The sequence below is a fragment of the Tympanuchus pallidicinctus genome, unplaced genomic scaffold, assembly GCF_026119805.1.
Source record: "Tympanuchus pallidicinctus isolate F22 unplaced genomic scaffold, pur_lepc_1.0 scaffold26, whole genome shotgun sequence".
In the NCBI taxonomy this organism is placed as follows: domain Eukaryota; kingdom Metazoa; phylum Chordata; class Aves; order Galliformes; family Phasianidae; genus Tympanuchus; species Tympanuchus pallidicinctus.
This window is the reverse complement of record NW_026294743.1, coordinates 2,742,493-2,760,367: the sequence shown is the minus strand read 5'-3', so window position 1 is coordinate 2,760,367 and position 17,875 is coordinate 2,742,493. Positions and strand designations below refer to the sequence as shown.

General features: G+C 42.4%; 1 protein-coding gene and 1 long non-coding RNA gene across 11 annotated transcripts in view; one reads left to right on the top strand and one right to left on the bottom strand.

The window, feature by feature from the left end:
* Positions 1 to 3,334: 3,334 nt before the first annotated feature.
* The window catches only part of ZNF827 (zinc finger protein 827), a 132,933-nt gene continuing 118,392 nt past the window's right edge, over positions 3,335 to 17,875 (bottom strand). For 4 of the 5 annotated variants that reach the window (XM_052690437.1, XM_052690438.1, XM_052690439.1 and 1 more), the window contains 6 exons: positions 16,830 to 16,967; positions 15,123 to 15,294; positions 13,641 to 13,807; positions 10,549 to 10,740; positions 10,258 to 10,435; positions 3,335 to 7,454 (listed from right to left, as the gene is read on the bottom strand). In XM_052690437.1, the coding sequence (XP_052546397.1) occupies positions 6,647 to 7,454; positions 10,258 to 10,435; positions 10,549 to 10,740; positions 13,641 to 13,807; positions 15,123 to 15,294; positions 16,830 to 16,967 (1,655 nt within the window). In that variant the 3' untranslated portion in view covers positions 3,335 to 6,646. Of the gene's footprint in view, positions 7,455 to 8,766; positions 8,917 to 10,257; positions 10,436 to 10,548; positions 10,741 to 13,640; positions 13,808 to 15,122; positions 15,295 to 16,829; positions 16,968 to 17,875 lie in introns of all 5 variants that reach the window. The other variant, XR_008208531.1, reaches the window with a different exon arrangement.
* Positions 6,107 to 17,875, top strand: part of LOC128084422 (uncharacterized) — a 32,463-nt gene continuing 20,694 nt past the window's right edge. For all 6 annotated transcript variants that reach the window (XR_008208534.1, XR_008208537.1, XR_008208533.1 and 3 more), the window contains exons 1-2: positions 6,107 to 6,223; positions 10,408 to 10,497. This is a non-coding gene — a long non-coding RNA (uncharacterized LOC128084422). The remainder of the gene's footprint in view (positions 6,224 to 10,407; positions 10,498 to 17,875) is intronic.

Sequence of the window (17,875 nt, the reverse complement as noted above, 5' to 3'; positions counted from 1 at the left end):
GTGCAAACAGACACCGCAGACAGCATATGCAAATAAAGATATTCTGGTATATTTTGTAAGTGTCACAGGCATGAGTGACACACATCAGGCTATGCGTATTATTTCTGAATCACACTGATGGAGTGCGCGCTCCTGCCCTTATTTATTTCTGCTTCTATTCCCACGCCATTTAGAATTTTTTCCTTCAGTTTTACGGAAAAAAGTTAGCATAATTTTATTGCTAAAACGACTGCTGCGTTAACTGTAATGGAATGCAATTGTATGCTATGTACCAGAAAGTCTAGAGGTCAGGAAAATGTTAATCCTTACAATACAAGAAATGCAAAGCACGTAACATTTATCATAATTTATTTTGCTGGATCTAGCAAAAAAGTCTCCACACGCAGTTTTAGAAGAGTTAGTCATTCCTACAGGGGAGCCAAGCAACTGTCTGCTTTGTCCTCGAGCAGAGGTTGAGGTTGCTCTCGGTGACCAGACGAGCTCTGTGCCTGGTGCTACAGTGTGAGAGGCGCACTGGGGTGAGGGTGCCTGAAGCTGGCGCCTGCCCTTGGGGCCTGGCTTTGTAGCAGGTGAGTCGGTTCTGGACGCTGCATTGGTAACGCAGCTGTCACAAGTTTAGCAGCTTGCCTTTTCTGAACTGGGGCTAGAGGTGGCTGGCGTGGTTATTTGTGGCACTTTGTGGCTGCTTAAGGAGGTAGTGAGAGCAAGCCAGGGAAAACTCACTCATACTCATTCATGCAATTATGCATAAATGGGTTCTAAAGTCCTACTCCAATATGCACAAGCACACTAGTTATATCTTTGTCCCTCCCAGCTGGCATCCTGTTAAACCTGTTAAGAAGTATAGTCCACAATCTAACGTGTGAATGAAAATTACAGTCTTAAATAACAGATGAGGGAAGAATCAATATAGCGTTTTATTGATTGATTGATTTTTGACCAGCCAGAGAGCGAGCCTTGTTTTTGGTTTTGGTCACATTAGGCTGTTCTGCACGTCGGTGAGAAGCGGTTCAGTGATAGCATTTTCCTATTCTTTATGTGTGTACTATAGTGTGTACTATAGGAAATCAAATAGTCTTTTTCAGCAACTGTATCCTAAATTGGAAAACTTTTTTTTTTTTTTCCCAGTCACGCCCTGTGTTTTATTTTAATTACTGCTAAGGGAGAGTGAAATTGATCAATAAGGAATTTTTTTTAATTAAAAAAGTAGCACGAAAAGCTCCCCTGTATATTCTTAAAGTAGAGAAATAGGCAGCAGAGCCTTCGCTTGCTTACACAAGGCTGCAAAGAATTCCCAGTTTATCGCTTTGTGCTCTTCCATGTTCTTCCATCCACAGCTGCATTTCACTGTTCTTGGTGGTGGTGATTATTAATTTGAACTTCATGAACCATTTACAGTTGGTGTCACTTTGCTACTGCTTTGTGCCTGCTCTAGATCATCTTCACTTTTTTTTTTCCCTTCTCTTTTTTAAGCCGTACTTAAGAAAGTCCTACAGTGAGTATCTACCGTTGAGTTGTTCAGGAACAGCTGTTGTTCACATGTGGAAGCACAACGGTTGCATTTCTGTTGTCCTGTCTGGCATCTAGCAACTGTCTGGCTGCCTGGTATACATGGCATTATTTTCCCAAGAGGTATACAACAAGCCCACAGGCCAAATAAAATTCTGGTCTCTGTTTCAGACGTAGCTTGTTAATTCAGCCTGGTTTTGCCAAAGCATGTGTGGCTTCTAAGCGGTCTTGTCTGGCTCGATGCCGGAAGCGCTGTACTCCTGCTGATGTGCGCTTCTGCTGAAATGGGCAGCAGACTGTTCCCTGTTACCTCCCATCAGATGTTTTAGGCCCAGCTGGTGAACAAAGGCAAGATTTTTAACAATGACTCCTGGACTATATTACTCAAGGTGAGTTTCCTAGAAAATGCCCATTTTTCTTTCAAGGGGCTACGATTTCAATCTACCCCTGTTCCTTTTCCAGGGGCTCCTGCTGGGCACTCAGACATCAGCCTCTTTGTGCCCATGATTAGCTGCCGCTTGTGTGATTTTTAGATGTGTCTGTGGTAGTTTCTACAACTTCAGTGCAAAAGACCGCACTCCTTACCCTTGCAAGGTACTTGCAAGGCCTCTGCGATGAGATGATGACACACCACTTACTGCCATTCCACAGACAATGAGGCGGTTGGCAGACCTCCGGTTCGGAGTGATTGCACCAGTGTTTTATTAGCTCTCAGAAAATATATAGCAGAGAAGAGGCGTAGTGCAGGCTCTCGCACAGGCTGCCTGTGCTCTGACCTCTCGGGCAGGAGGCCGCATTGCTTTTACAGCCAGTACTTAACCTTTCTGCTGAGACTTGTCAACAAGGAAACCAATTAGCAGCAGATATGATGGCGGATGATATAATGCACATGTCTGTTTGTTATGAACACAAGTGATATATTTGAACACAACGTATATTTTAAAACATAGCTCTGCATTAATGACGCCATTTCTCACAAAAAAATCAGTCTCTACAGTCGTGTTAAAGAATATCCTTATTGAGATTTTTCAAAGTCTCTGTCTTGAGCCCTGCTCCGCTGGACTCGTGGTGACTGTGACAAGTGCGGGATTCTAAGAACTAATTCCTCTACTTTTATTATTTGGCTTGAGTGGTCGTGGATGCCCCGTCCCTGGAGGTGTTCAAGGCCTGGTTGAGTGGGGCCCCGGGCAGCCCGGTCTAGAGTTAGGTATGGAGGTTGGCGGCCCTGCATGTGGCAGGGGGCTGGAGATTCGTGATCCTTGAGGTCCCTTCCAACCCTGGCCATTCTGTGATTCTGTGATGTAATTTTATATGGGTGGTATATGCAAAATATACAGAACAGCATATTGAAAGCAGGACAGTCATTGCCACCTGAAGTGGATCCAGAGCTGTTTTCTATGTACACACAAATGTATATTGGTTTACGTATCAGAAAAAGTTCAGGGAAACCTGATTTAAACGATGAAAATTGTGCAGGTTTACAATCCCATGACAGCCACCTCCTTTAAAGGACAGTGGCTTTGTGATGTATGTATGTGATATTGCCCCTGTGTGAGTACAGATAGAGTTCCTCTGTCAGAAATATGTTGGGTTGGGGGCTGTGCTTTTTAGCAGTTGGGTTGAGGTTTGGCCTGATCGAGGTTTGGCATGTTCAGTGGGACCTTCGCTTAACCAGAGCTTTCCTTTTTCATCTGCACTGTTGATAATATCTTCCCTCTTTTCCGTGCATCTTGTCTTGTAGGGATATCCTTTCCCTCCCCCACATCAAGCCTAAAATCTGTTCTAGGTGAAATTAGAGGAAGAAAAAACAAAAAGAAACGAGGAATATAGCCAACCTTTTTAATTAGAGTATATTGTACTTCCAAACTGGATACACTAGAAATTGGCAATGCAACGTAAGATGCAAAGGAATATACCAGTTACTGTCAAAATGACCCTGTACAGCCTTATAATGCAAAAAGCTTTTTACAATACAAACTTTTAATAATAATGTACACAGACCTTGACAGAATGATATTTGAACATAATACACCAAAAAAAAAAAAAACAGAAGAAAGAAAAAAGTGCTGAGAACTTTAACTGAAGTACTGAATGGAAAAACACACTAGCCTTCATTAAAGAATGCATAGGGATAAACTATTATGAAATTAGCTTTATGGTGGGGGGAATTTTTCAGAACTGTTGGTCTTTACTAGGTAGGGGATATCTCTGGAGAACATTCCTTTCTTTAGTCTTGAACTTCAAACCAATTATGTTAATACGATGAGCTCTGATAAATACGGTATTTTTTTTCCTTAAAAAAATAAAAACCTCCCAACACACTTTTCCTTACAGAGAAAACTTCTGTGACGTACCAGAAAGAATGAATTTATCCTTTCCAAAGTGCTGAAGAAAATTTCCAGGTACATTAGACATTACTTTGTCAGGTACTGGTACGATGGAGCGTTGTTGAACACGTGGCATTTGTGCGCTGACAGCGCATTCTTGGAACTTCCAGCCCCAATTATATTGCAGTTTGGCTTACAGAAAGCATCCTAGTAATATTTGTACCTCCTCCTAGACAGCTGTACTTTCCCTGTTGGTTTGAAAAAAAAAGCTTTTCGCTTTGGAAGTGTTTGCTTTACTATGGTGGGGTCAGAGATATAACGCATTGAGTGTATTTGAGAGAACTGGTATAGTTTCTGGGTGCAGACTGCATATTTCACACTGTTGAGACACTCGGTTTTTTATGCTTGCTGTATTTACTAACACACCGCTTTCTATTTTGTCTGTACTCCCAGGGGGGTTACCAGGAGTTTGGATGGCAAAGAGGGCCCTGAGTTGCGTTGTTACTAACGTTTTTATGTTTACTTTGGAACAGATGGCTTTTCTCTACTGCACAGACAGGCAGAACTGCCATATGCTCAGTAGAACAAAAATTTTCTGCTGGAATGTAAACAAAATGGTGAGACTTCTCTGCCCTTTAATTAATTATTCCAAATAATAACCTCCTCCTATTTCGGATGTTTCCCCTTTGTAAATAGCTTTGAGGATGTTAAACAGGAGTGCACAAATGAGAATGTCCTCCCTGAACAGGAAGACTTTGGTCATGCCTGTGGAGAGTGTTTGGCCATCTCAGTGCAAAACAAATGTAGGAATCTTCCACATAAATAAATAAAATGATGCAAGTTCTGCATTAAAAAAAAAAAAAAAAAAAAAAAAAAAAAAAAAAAGATACCCTATGTAAGCTTCATTTGAAAAATGAAGAAGATTGAGATTATGTTTCTACCTATGTGTGTGTGGCTCAGAGCCTTCGTGGACCAGAAATGCCTACCTGAACTGGGATACTGCCTTTGTGCTGTCCAAACTGGTCTGCTGAGATCCCTCCTTCCCACAGTACCCTGCAGAAGAAATTGCTTTGGAACAGCATGAGAGTGGGAAGTAAGTAGCACATCAGATGTGATTCAGCGCATCGCTTACGATGGCTTGGTCGAGAGAAAGAGAAGGACTGAAAAAAGCAAGGAGGTCAGACATGTCCAATACCTGATGGCGAAGGACAGCAAGATCTAATTCCAAGAGACACCGTGGAAAACAAAAATCCACTAAGAAAGTATTCCTGTAAGTCCTGTGAAATTTTGAAGTGTTTCGTATTTTATATTCCCAATTTACATGCAGAGGATTTTTTATCCTAATCTTTAAGTTGTTTAAGGAACAAATCAATTAATAGACAGTTACTCTTCTTTCAGATCACTGTTGGCATTTTGAGATTAAGAAAGGTTATACAACCGCTCTGCATTTGCTTCCTCCTGCAGTAAAGTGCCACATACAACGTCATTTTAATGACCACAAAGTAAGAGCGTTAAATAAGCACAAAGTTAGTTTCCTAGCAGTGTATGCTCTATCAGCCATTAACAGAAAGGAATAAAGCATTACTAACGATGTGGAGGGTATGATAGGACCTTGGAATCTGCAAGTACAATTGAAATAGTGAGGACATAAAAGAGAACTGTATCTGTCAAACAGTATCTTTTTTATAGCTTTGTATTTCAAAGTTACTGGTACCTTTTCAAATATACAGTCTTATTACTTTCATCCCGCAGAATTTTTTTGTTTTTGTTTTTTTTGCAACTGAGAAACAAACTAGTGCAAGACTAAAGCACTGTGCAAATCTGCCTTTTTTTTTTTTTTTTTTAGTCTGAGTATTTATACCCAGAATTTATCCATACCCTTTGTAAAATCCCCTTTGTTGGATTTTTTTCCACCATAGATTTCTAGTTATACAAGTTGTTCCTGCAAACTAAAAGGTAACCACTGCATAATACAGCATATATGTATCTATATATAATATTTATATGTCCTTTTAAAACAAAAGATGTATGTTATGGCCCAGACTCAGGTGTCTGTTACACCTGCGTAAGCTGAGAAGGGAGCCTGCTGTGTGAGTGCGTACGCTGCACGTGCACGTGTAGGAGTACACACGCACACATGCATTTGCACTGTTATACTCTCATCCTGCCGTGCTGAGAGCCACTTCTTCCTCATCAGCTCTACCCCAAATCCTCAAACCTTGACAACTCAATACAAGGCAGCAAACAACTAAACGATGCTGCTGGCAGCGCTGAAATGATGACACCGGTCAACCCCAGACCAAGAGTTACTCCCGCCCCAACTCTACAGTTTGGGGGGATACAGAGGAAGGGAGGGAACGAGCGTGTTCAAGGGAGAACGATAATAGGTAAGTAAACCAATATAAGGGATGTGCAAAAGCAGTGTCATGGCACGCTTACGGACTCTCTTTCACACACCCATACGCACACACACACACAAAAAAAACCCCAAAAATAAAAAGAAAGCATCAATATGAAATCTTACAAGCGCTGATTGCCAGTAAGGACACTCTTTTTCAGCTTAACAAGACAAAATAGTTTCTTAGATAAGAGTACTGGGAACATGCTGAAGGTAGAAGTATGCAGTAGGTCACCTCTCGAAGATTTAATAAAGCAGCTTTCATGTCAATGCAATAAGTATACACAGAGCCATTTTCTAAACCTTACTACTGATATAGTACAAATGTTCATTACCTCTTCGGTTTACGGTTTGCAGCAATGTATACCTGCTGGGTTTGTTGGGGTATTTTTGGTACAGAATGTAACTGCCCTCAGACAGTTTCTGCCCTTTCTGTTAGTCCAAGGTAGGCAAGGAAGGAGTGTTTAGGTGAAGAGGCACCTCCCGGTGCAGTCTGAGGTCTGGGCGGATGGAATGTGAGACTGTAGTGGTTTTTGGGGAAAAACATTGTTAGAGGAATAAGGTGGGCAAACTCCGAGTTCCAGTATTTATCAAAGCACAGGGAGGTGCCGTTGATGGCCAAGGCTTTCACTGCCAAGTTTGGTTCTGCCCCGCTGCTCTGCGCAGCTGACATAGCCACTGTCTGCAGAGCCTGGGAGGCAGACATAACTGAGAGGGGTGACAAGAGGTTTCTAGAGCTGTTCACCGGTAGGAGTGGACTGGCTTCCTTAGAGGTTGAATACTGGCCTTTCTTCTCCTCTTCAGAGCAGTCCCCATTCTGGTGCTTCTTCACGTGGCGGCTGAAAACAAAAGGGTGGGTAGTCTTGAACAGGCACTCGTCGCAGCTGAAAGTCTGGCGTGGAGCATGCTTCAGTTTCTTGTGCAAGTTGAGATTGTCTTTGCGTTTGCAGCTGTAGCTGCACTGGTCACAGTGAAAAGGGCGCTCGCCAGTGTGGACACGCACGTGTTCGATCAGCTTGTTGGCGGTCTTGGACAGGTAGCCACACTGGTCGCACTTGTAATGGTTGCCAAGGCGGTGTTCTCGGATGTGCATCTCCAGCTCCAGCTGATTTGCTTTCACTGTCTGGCAGATCCGACATTTGTACTCCATCTTGTAGTGAGTCTTCAGGTGGCACTCCATTGCTGCAGGGCGGTTAGTGGAGTAGATGCAGAATGGGCACCTGGCACAGAGAAAAGAGAAGTCACGTGGCTGGAAGTCTTGTGTTACTGGGACAAACCTCTCATTCAGCCCGTCTCTGCCCTACTAAAGCAGGAGAAAAGGCGCCTAGTCCTCCCTGTTTGGTTTCTGTATTACGTTTGGTTCATCTGTCTCTACTTAGAGTACGCTGGCCTATTTAACGGCAGTAGAACTCGCTCATTCCTAGGAAGGCACCAAAGGAGCGTCCCCTTAATCGTCTGGCTTACCTTTGCGGGGCAGGTTCTGCAAAGCAGGCCAGGTGCTGTGGGTGACTGATTCACAAGTACTTTGGGTAACGACATTCTTAGTGTTTGCACAAAGTCACTTTTGCCATTTTCTCCATTCAGAAGTGGTTTAAAGAGAGTGTTTACAGATGAGTATGAAAGCAGCTGTTTAAGTCAAGATGGAATAAACTTGTAATACTGTATGTACGGCTTAGGAAATTCCTTTTATGTGACTTTGTACAATAAGCTTGCTGGGTATCCGGCTAGAAACAGCTGAAAGTTGGCTTATTAAGATGATCTGTAGGGATTCCCATTGCTGGGAGATGAGCTAGTCTGTGCTCGGCTATGCTTGCCTACAGCCGCCTCTGCCGCGCAGCAGGAATTGTTCCAATGTGGGAACAGGATGTGGGCTCTGCTTACTCACAGCAGAAAGCTTCCGGACCAGGGTGGACGTGGTAAAGGGCCTCACCCCTGGCTCCTGGACCAGGAAGGGCTGAGAAGGCTGAAGGAGGGAGCCTTCAAAGCTGGGAAGGAAGGCTGAGCTGACCAAGCCTGGACACCATCAAGACTAAAACGCACCGGATCCTGCTTGGTGCGGCTTAGAGGAAGTTGGTGAAGACAGCTACCCGCCCAGAATATCTGCTGCGTTAAACAAAGCGTACTGGCTTCCAGATCTAGCTTGTGAGCTAGAAGAGCAAGTCTAGGTAAAAAGACACAACTACTGCGCCAAGCTGCCGTCTTACGGCTGTCTCCCTTGCCTGCTGATCTGCATTCACTCTTTAGCAGCTCTGCCAATTATGCACTGTCATTTAAGGTCATTTCTTAGCAGATATCCTCTCATTTGTTTTCACTCACTACAACTGATTGCGTTTCATCTTGCTAACGATGGAGAGATTTTGGAGTGAGTGCAGCAAATAATACAGGAGGACAAACAAACAGAAGTAAAATATCCGGACGCTTTTCCTGATGCAGCATCAAGTACTCTGATCCAGAGAGGGAACCTGGCACTGAGGCTGCTGAAAGTGGTTAGCTCTACTGCAACAGAGAACTCAGCTGTCTATGCGCACATACCTCTCCTGAGCTGGGTGCTCTCTGGATCAGAATCTCAGATTTTGATCTGGAACTGGAAGAATCATGTTTTTTTTTTTTTCTCTTCCCCCACAGCAAACAGGAGACAGAAAAATACAATTTACTTAGATCTCTTCAGGCTCTTCTGGATGCCTTAAAAAAAAAAAAAATCAGAGCTTTTTCTTAGATGCAGCTTTGAAGGTACCTGATTATTACTGGAGTCGGGCAGGAATAACTTATGTAGACTGAGAAGCCCATTCTGTCAGGAAGGTCTGAGTCATAGGTCATGATTTTTCCTCAGTAAATAGAATAGATTCTGTGCAGCTTAAACCCAGAGCGCGTGAGATCACTGGCCTGTGCGTCCCAGACAGACATCCCATCGTTCTGGCACGCTACTTGTTTCCTAGCCCGGTCTTATTCCCAGATTCAGTCATCATATCTCAGTTGATCACAGATTCAAATTTGGGAAACTACAGAGCTGTATAACAAGACACTGCCTGGCAAACAGAACCAGTTTTCACAAACCTCAGTGCAAACTGATAGAGCTACTCATGGTAACGTTAAACGTGGCACGCTAGTTACCTGACAGTTACAGTGCATTGAAAACATTAGTTTGCTTAGCAAGAACAGTGCGAGCAGGGAGGCCTGTGCCGGGCTGGAAGTGGCTCCAGCCTCTCTTCCTGCAGCAGCTGGAACAAATGGAGAACAGGGGCATACATCTTGCATAACAACACGTCGCCTGCACACAAGGAGCAAGCGTATGGCCCCAACTATCACCCCTCCCCTCAGGGGTCCAACTTTGACATAAGGGCACAGTCGCTCACTAGAAACATTGCTCCGTACGAACAGATCTTAAAGGACAGCACCTTAGCCAAAGACAGGGTTTTTTTCTTAAAAGAGCGTACTGCTTGTTACACGTTAATTTACAGTGATTATTCCAAACATGCAAAGAAAGGCAGAAAAGGATCAAATAGTTAGTTGCTGAGAAAGGCTGACTTTGCATTAGAATCTACAAGGATTACAAAGCAACTGAGAGGTCTGATTTTGAGAAGCTGACTCCATGCTTAGTGGCACAGATTGGACAGGATTTAGATTCTTTGAGCTAGGTGCAGAACAGAGAATGCGGTGCATGCTCTCCTTTCCTCTAATGCCTTCAAAATGCCTCTTAATTGGACACTGCCTCCGTGCCGTGCTGCCTCATTCTCTTAGGACCCATCATGGACTTTCTCCTCTTTGACTTGAAATGGGAAAGGACATACTTTGTTAAGATCTATCACTGGGGAAAACTACATATACTACTATTTGCTATAATGGTGCAAACCCACGTTAAGGCAACTCTAATGGACTGGGCTTTTATTCTCTAGACAACAGAAGCCCCAAATCTGGATTCTCAGACACTTTACTAGTCTTTTCTGGTTTACTTCCTTCTGTCCTGGTCCCCACAATATTAGAGGTGCTGAACACAGTAAAAGTTGGTGTACTTGCTTTCCTTACTTGAGCCCACCAGTGGGGACAGTGTGGCATTTCTTGTGCTCCAATAATTGCTCGGGTGTCTTCATGAACTTGTGGCACACATCACACTCAAACATCCGTGTGATCAGGTGGATTTGCAGATGGCGCTCAAACATATTTTTTGTTTTGCAGACAAAGTTACAGAAAACGCATTCAAAGCCTGAAAAATGAAGAAAAGGAAAAAGCATTCCTGATACTGTGGCCGGATCTACTGCATACGAGGTGACAATTTGTATTTGTTTTATGGTTGGTTTTTTTTTTTTTTTTTTTTACCTTTCTCTGACTTCTCTTCAGTATTCAGTGAGGTCTGAGTACCAGGCACTACAGAAATGACCAGCAGGTTGTTTGAACCCTTGTTTTTTGGAGATACATCTGCATCTTCTTTGCTGTTAGCAGAGTCACTGAGTGCTGACAGTGAAGATGAAGATGGACTGTTAGATTCACTGGGTGTCTTCCTCTCCTCAGCTGAAAAATTGGAATTAGGAGCAATAGCTAGTACAGCAGACTGTAATCCTGTTTTACATTTCAGGATGAGTGTCATTTGAAGTTAATTCAAACATACTTATAAACAAGTCTGAAATCAACTGGTCAGTTAGGGAAGCATCATGATTTCATATCCCTCCTTTTTTAAGTGTTTATACTAGCATATCCTAGAAGGTATTCTGTCTGTAATGGCAATGAAAGGAAGCATGCAATTCTATCACATTATTAAGCAAAAAAAAAAAAAAAAAAATCCCAAGCGCACACTTTGATTGGCTCAGACGATCAAGAACTTGTCACTGAGAAAAAAAGCCACGTTTTCTCAAATGGAGGTTGGGGTGCTGTTGATGGCATCGTTTACTAGTGTTCCAAATTAAGCTTCCATCACCTTTCTGCTTTTGTCTGTCTATTGGGTAGCTCTGAGAGGAAGGGTAGAGAAGAATAAAGACTGTAAGAAATAACAGCCTGGTCTCAAGATGTATCTGCTGTTGCTAGGAACTCTCATTGAAAATTAAATGAAAAAAACAATAAAACAAAACATATTTAACTGGATCTAAAGCTGTAGCACTCCAGCGTTGCCTTATGTGTGCAATAAATGTGTGAAGTTGGAATCCCAAATAGTATCGCACGCTAGAAATGAGCAAGAGTGAGAGTTTTCATATAAGCCTAATGTGGTACATTCCACTCTGAGCCAAAGAATCAGAATGGACAAATTATTTCCTCCCCTTTATGTCACGCTTTATTCAGAGCTGTGTTAAAAACAGACTTAACTAAAATGTCATATTATCTATGTGATAAAGTAAGTCCTCCGATTGAGGCCTCTGCATACAGCAATATGTATCCAGCTAAAAGCTCACAAGTGGCACCTTTAAGTCTAGATAAAAATGTTGGAACGCGCTAATGAAATCTGATGACCCATGCTGTCAATAGGAAGGATGACTGGGATATCATACAGAAAGACTCACTGACCTTGGGGGCTAGAGTAATAAAAATGGAATGAAATTTTATAGTACACACTACAAGGTTATGACCTGGAAGAATTTTTGCTACAAATGAGGAGAGCTTAAGTTGGAAACAGTCAAGGAAAACAAAATAAAGGAACAAGTTGAGCAGAACACAGGATGAATACGAGCTATCAGCAAGCTAAAGTCTCCAAGGAAGGTAAATATGATCACAGAATATTACTGCGCGAGTTATTCCCAGCAGCTGCTGCTGTTTTACTCTGCCACCGCTACTTATTCCAACTAAATATGCCACGTGCAGCCATTGTTGTGTATGCCAAGAATGGGGATCTCACAAGAACACACACAGTGTACGATCGGTACTTTCAGAAGAGTGTGTCATGTAAGAAAAGGCCCAATGAATATTTAGATGGGAGAGGGTTGTTCTCCAGAAATACAGGAAGAGAATAAATACCGTGGGGAGGGGAGAAAAAGATGGAGGGAGGTGAGCTGATGTGTCAGACTGAGGGAACTTCTGGCAGAAAAGAACACGGGTGAGTTCTGGTTATTACTAAGACACATGCTGGCAATTTTAAAAAGGCACCTCAACTTGAATACCAGAAAATCTGCATGCTATCTGTCTGTGGGCACAGCGGGTCCAAAACAATTCTACTTGCCTGAAGACATATGCCAAGAGCCTTACAAACAGGCCTTTTATGAGTAAGTAACCTTACAGCGTAGGGACTGGAGGCGAGTGAACCAGAAAACCCATCCTGTCTTTTTCCCCCAATACGTGCCATATGTGTAAGCATTTGGCGGGATCTCCTGCTGAATGGCTCAATTTGACAGAGTGAATGAAGAACAGATAATTAAAAGACAAGCGATAATTAAAAGACAAGCTTTAAAAGACAAGAAGCACCTCCAGTATTTTAGCCACAACAAGTACAGCTCTTGTTCTGAGCTCTGATGCCATTTTTTCACATGGCTATAGGTGGCATTTCTCCATCTACAAGTGGAGATGGATGAAAAAATTGGGTAAAGACAGTGCGTGTGCAGGGAGATGGGAGTAGAGCTGCAGTGCTGAAAGCTGGCACAAAGATTTGTGAGGCATTCCAATAATTCAACGTGCATTATAAGCACCAACATTCTCCTCTCCTTTATCTCTTTCCACCCTTCCTATCTTCCCACTTTTACCTTCGACATAAAGAGCAATTTAATGATGGGAAAATGGCGCTGGATGCAGTTCAGCTTCAGGACTGTCAACGCAATTATTAGTAGTTTGTGACAACAAAATTCTTCTGCTTGGTGTTATAAATGAAATCAACTGAAAGCATTCTAATTTTCTCCTCCTTAAATTATGCCAGGCTTCACTAGTTGGACTAAGCATATGGAGCTTGTTTGAAAACTCCTATTGCTCTTATCTTTGGCTATTAAGTGACTAAGAACAGGACCAGGGAGAAGACACAGGATTTGCTCTGATACTGAATATAAAGTGACATTTAAAGTATTTCTGAGTCACAACATTAAAGAAACATCAACAAAAACTCTGAACACACCAAGAGCAAAGCTCAGTATATTATGTGTTATAACCTTAAAGCCAGATGCACACAGCTAGTGCTCAAAGTTGCCTTATCAGCACTGAGATCAAATCAGGATTTTGATGAAACAATAAATGAGTCAAAAAAACAAACAATCTATGTTACCTTCAGCAAGGGAGGAGATTTGAGGGACATGGCCAAGTAGCCCTTCATTTGTCCCCTACACTTGAAAACTGATCTGTACTAGCGGACTATTTGCCTGGCTTCACTTCAGCTTTAAGAGATCAGACCTTAATTAGCAAGCATTTCAGTGAAAGTAAAGAGAGCGCTTATCAGGAGTGTGAAGGTTGCACCTAAAAAGCAGGGAAGAGAGAGATCACAGCAGCTGGGAGGTGGGGATCGTCACCTGTGTGCTTGCTGTTGACATGAGCCTTCATATCTGCCTCTTCCATGGTGACAAAATCGCATGCTGTGCAGCAAATCGAGAACATCCACTGCTCCTTATCCACATGAAGGGACATATGACTGACAAACTGGACGTTCATCTCCGTCTCAAACCCACACACATGACAGCTGCAAGCAGAAGGGAATTCAAGAGTAAGAAGCATTAAAAAAATAAAGTACAAATAGAAGAATATTATCCTTCCCTTCATTTTGAAAAAACAAACCAAAAAACCCACCCTCACTGCACAGTTCTCTTCCTCACTGTTGAATGTTCATTGGAAAATTCTCTGTCTGCTGAACTGCTTCTGAACTGATGGCCGTGCCAATGTGATTAAGGGCAGGCACAACGCAACAATCCTGTACATGCTATAATGATGCTAGATAATCATAAAGTTAATTAAAAACTACAGATTCCAGATGCTGCACATCACCTAGCTGATTCCTTTGGGCAATAAGAGGCACCGCAGCTTTGCCAAGACGTTTAGTATGGCTGATACACTGACAAACAGAAAGCGTGCTGCACGCTCTAGGAGTTATTTTCAAGCCCTGGAATGGTTCCCATGCCAAACCGGGATCCTGTGAAAAACTGCCTGGCAGTTTCAGCGTAAGCAAGTAAAAATGGGTTCAAACATTTCTTACGCTTGACTGGAAAACAGCAGTCCTCAGCTATGCAAATAATTAACATGGAGACAGATTTCACAGCCAATACATATGCAGAGTGATATTGAGAAGCAATGGAATGGACCCTTTAACCTTCTGTGCAGTCCTCCTCTTGTTTTTCGCGGCCATCACAATTTAAAGCAAGAAGCACTCTGAGAATGATTTTGTACTCTGCTTGGCCACTAGGGCGCATAGCACAATTTGCAGAACACACGGCACTGCATACAAAAAGGAGAATGCCCAAATTGCCATTTCGTCTGGGCAGTTCCTTTCAATTTTTCTGGCTCGTTCTCCTAAAAGTCTTTTTTCACAATATTGGTCACAATGTATATACCTCTAGCAAATGGGAAAATGTGTATGTTTTATTTTAATACGTTACTCTTTGATTTCATAGATTTGGTTGAAAACAACAGAGTTAACAGTGCTTTAGATTTGCCATGAATCTACATAAACAGTGGGAAGTTCCTCAGTGCAAAACTTAAATCAAAAATTAGAGAGGCTTCCAGGAGTCCATTTGACTCACAGAACCATTAAAAAAACCCATCCAGAACAAAACCACACATGCTGAAGAACTCTGTCCTTCCCAATGACCATCCAAGTCAAACAGCACGAGGCAGCCAGCTAGTTCTGCTGCTTAGCACAAAGTCAGATAGACATGGGCAAGTCAAATACATTCAGCGCAGTTTCACCGTGGAACACCAGAAGAGGTCCTGTAACAGCCTATGCAGGCAGCTAAGACAAATTCCAGTGTCTGGTGCACTAGGTCTCTTGCCTAGGTCCTCACCTGTAATAGTAAGGGTGCTTCTTTCCATCACTGCCTTCAGAAGTGACAGCGCTGACAATGTCCTCAGTGTCTGTACTCACCAGCTTCACAGAATGGACGGTCAGGTGCTGGTTCAGATTAGCACGGCACTTAGCAGCGTAGGGGCACAAGTGGCATTTGTATTTTCTCTCTTCTGAGAAAGAAACAGAAAACCGTCCATTTAAACTTCATTTCGAAGCAAACTGTTGTTACAGCTTCCAATAACCAAGTATGCATTCCTTTGAGTTTCTCTGAACAATTTCCTGAATAAGGTACTTTGGAAACTAGACGTTTTGGAAAAGTATAGAAGTTCACAGCAATTACTCAGGAAAAAAAAAACAACAACTTCATTTGGAAGTAGTTTAGGGCTATATTTTTAGCACGGCCTACCATTTGTAGTCAGATATAAAACTTTATAAACTGCAAAAGTGGGGTAATTGCTGCTCTGAGAGCTGCGGCAAAGCCAGTACAGAAACAGGTCCATAACCTGCAACTATTTCCTTTAGCCAACATCTTTTATTTCAATTTTGGGTCCGCTTATTCTTGAGGTTGCCCATACGATCACTTGCAGGGTTGATGGTATTGTATTAAGATCTGAGGGTGGGCAGGGATGAAAGGGAATGCTGCAGCATAAGGCCAGTTCTGAACGCAAGCTCACAAAAAGAACAAAAACAAAAAACACTCAAAGAACAATTAAAAGAAATTAAACATGAGCTTCAGTGCTTCACAGCCTTTAAAATAAAAACAATTTCATTTCAAATTTAACAATCCTAAGTCCTGGCAGCAATTTCTTTGTGCATGCCAGGCTTCCTATTGTGAAGAGCTGATTAATAAAACAACCAAATATTACATCAGCTTTTACAACCCTCTCCGTTCAAGTGCTGCTGCTCTAAATTTGAAACATAATACAACAAGTGCTAGGGGGAAGAACTTCAATAGAGCAGCTCTGGATTAAGAAAAGTCCACAATGCCAAGGAACGAGAGCATCTGAACCTTTCCAGCGTGGCTGTACTAAGTGACACATACTGGCATTATACCAACAATATTTTTCAGTACTGTATTAGAAATTCTTGCTTTCAAGTCTTATTTTGTGCAGTGCATCTCAGCAGGCCGACAAAGTGCATCTTCCATGTAAAAACCGCTCATCTCAGTTGATTTCAATCATTGGCTTTTAGGGAGGTGGTACGAACTTGAATAGTTGCTCTTAAAAACAGTAAATAATAAGAGCAAAGGTGAACGATGGTATTCAATCCTGCCAGTTTCACCATATCTGAAACATCAAAGCCAAATCTTTTGTTGTTTGATAACATTTGAGAAGCTCATCATGCAAATGTAAGAAAGGCCGGACAAAGGCTGTGTCTTTCCTTCAGAATGGCGCTAGCAGATTTGGTTAAACAGCTGATATCTACAGGTTGATCTGCAGGAACTTGGACCAACTTGAACTTGCACGTTTTGTAAAGATTAATTACAAGCTGGCTGTAAAGAAGTGTTAGCTAAGTCCCCAAGCACCTCTGCTGTGGCTATTTCTGGCCTGTTTCTGGTGTTGCCTTTGCTCTAGCAAAAAGCTGAGCATAGCCCGTTCTACAGACACTCATCTGCTTATCTTCCCCCCATCCATCTTAAATAAGCTACGACGAACACAAGGATTTCCTCAGCACTAAAGAATAACATCAAAGCATCAGCTTTTACCTGTGTGCAGCGAGAGATGTCGGGACAAGGTCTGCTGTCGACCAAACACTTTTCCACACACTTCACAGGGAAAGAGCTGGTCATTAAATTTCCACGATGGCAATCCGTTTCCTGCCTCCAACCCTAGCTTTTCTGTTTCTGTGCCAAAATACATACAAACAGAAAGCTGTATTTTAACAACTCGGAAGACTCAGATTTCACTCAGCATACTCCTGTAGGTACGATATAAAACACAGCACCTTGGCTGCATGCTCATCTGACACGAGTTCACGAAGAAAGGAAACTTTCCTAATGATGGAAAGGAAATAAATCTTTCATACCTAATCTTCCATATATACTGTAAAACACAGCACTTACCAGCTAGACACAGTCAGAGTTCAACCAGATTACGTACAGAGAGAAACTCAAAAACGAGCAGGGCAAAGCTTTAAACTCCAATTTTGTTTTTGTGCAGAAACTATGCTTTGGCTTGTTCACTCACCCACTTTCACCCAGCGCATGAAGACCCAGTCTGAGACGGTAGTTAATTTTACACTGAGTTATTATTCACACTGAAAGAAGACCTCCAAACTTTGTATTTGCTACGGATGTAGAAACTACTGCTGTATGAGCAGTCTTCCACTGAAGGAGAGCAGAACATTGAAGAAGAGCACTGAAGAAGACCTCAGACTGAAGTTAAGTGAGGAGGGCACAGCATGCCAGTGAGTGGGTGGCACCTGGGGTAAGCTCTAATCAGTAACTTCTGTCCTCAGGCATCAAAATCCACAGCAGCCCAGAGGGCTGCCCATTGAAAAACTAAGACCTTTTGAGAAATGTTATCTTTAGAGAAGTGTTACCAGTTGTTCCAAGAACAGAGAGTCTGCTGTAGAAAATAGATACTCCACACAGCATAGAACAGTCATGAAGACACCCTGTGAGGATGCAGAGAGGAAAAGACTGGGGACGAAGACAAACAAAAATCATACACTGTTTGAAGAAGGTGGTAAAAGCATCTGGACAGAAGGGAGAAGAAGCCAGTGTAGATGGAAGATAACAGTGATACTACT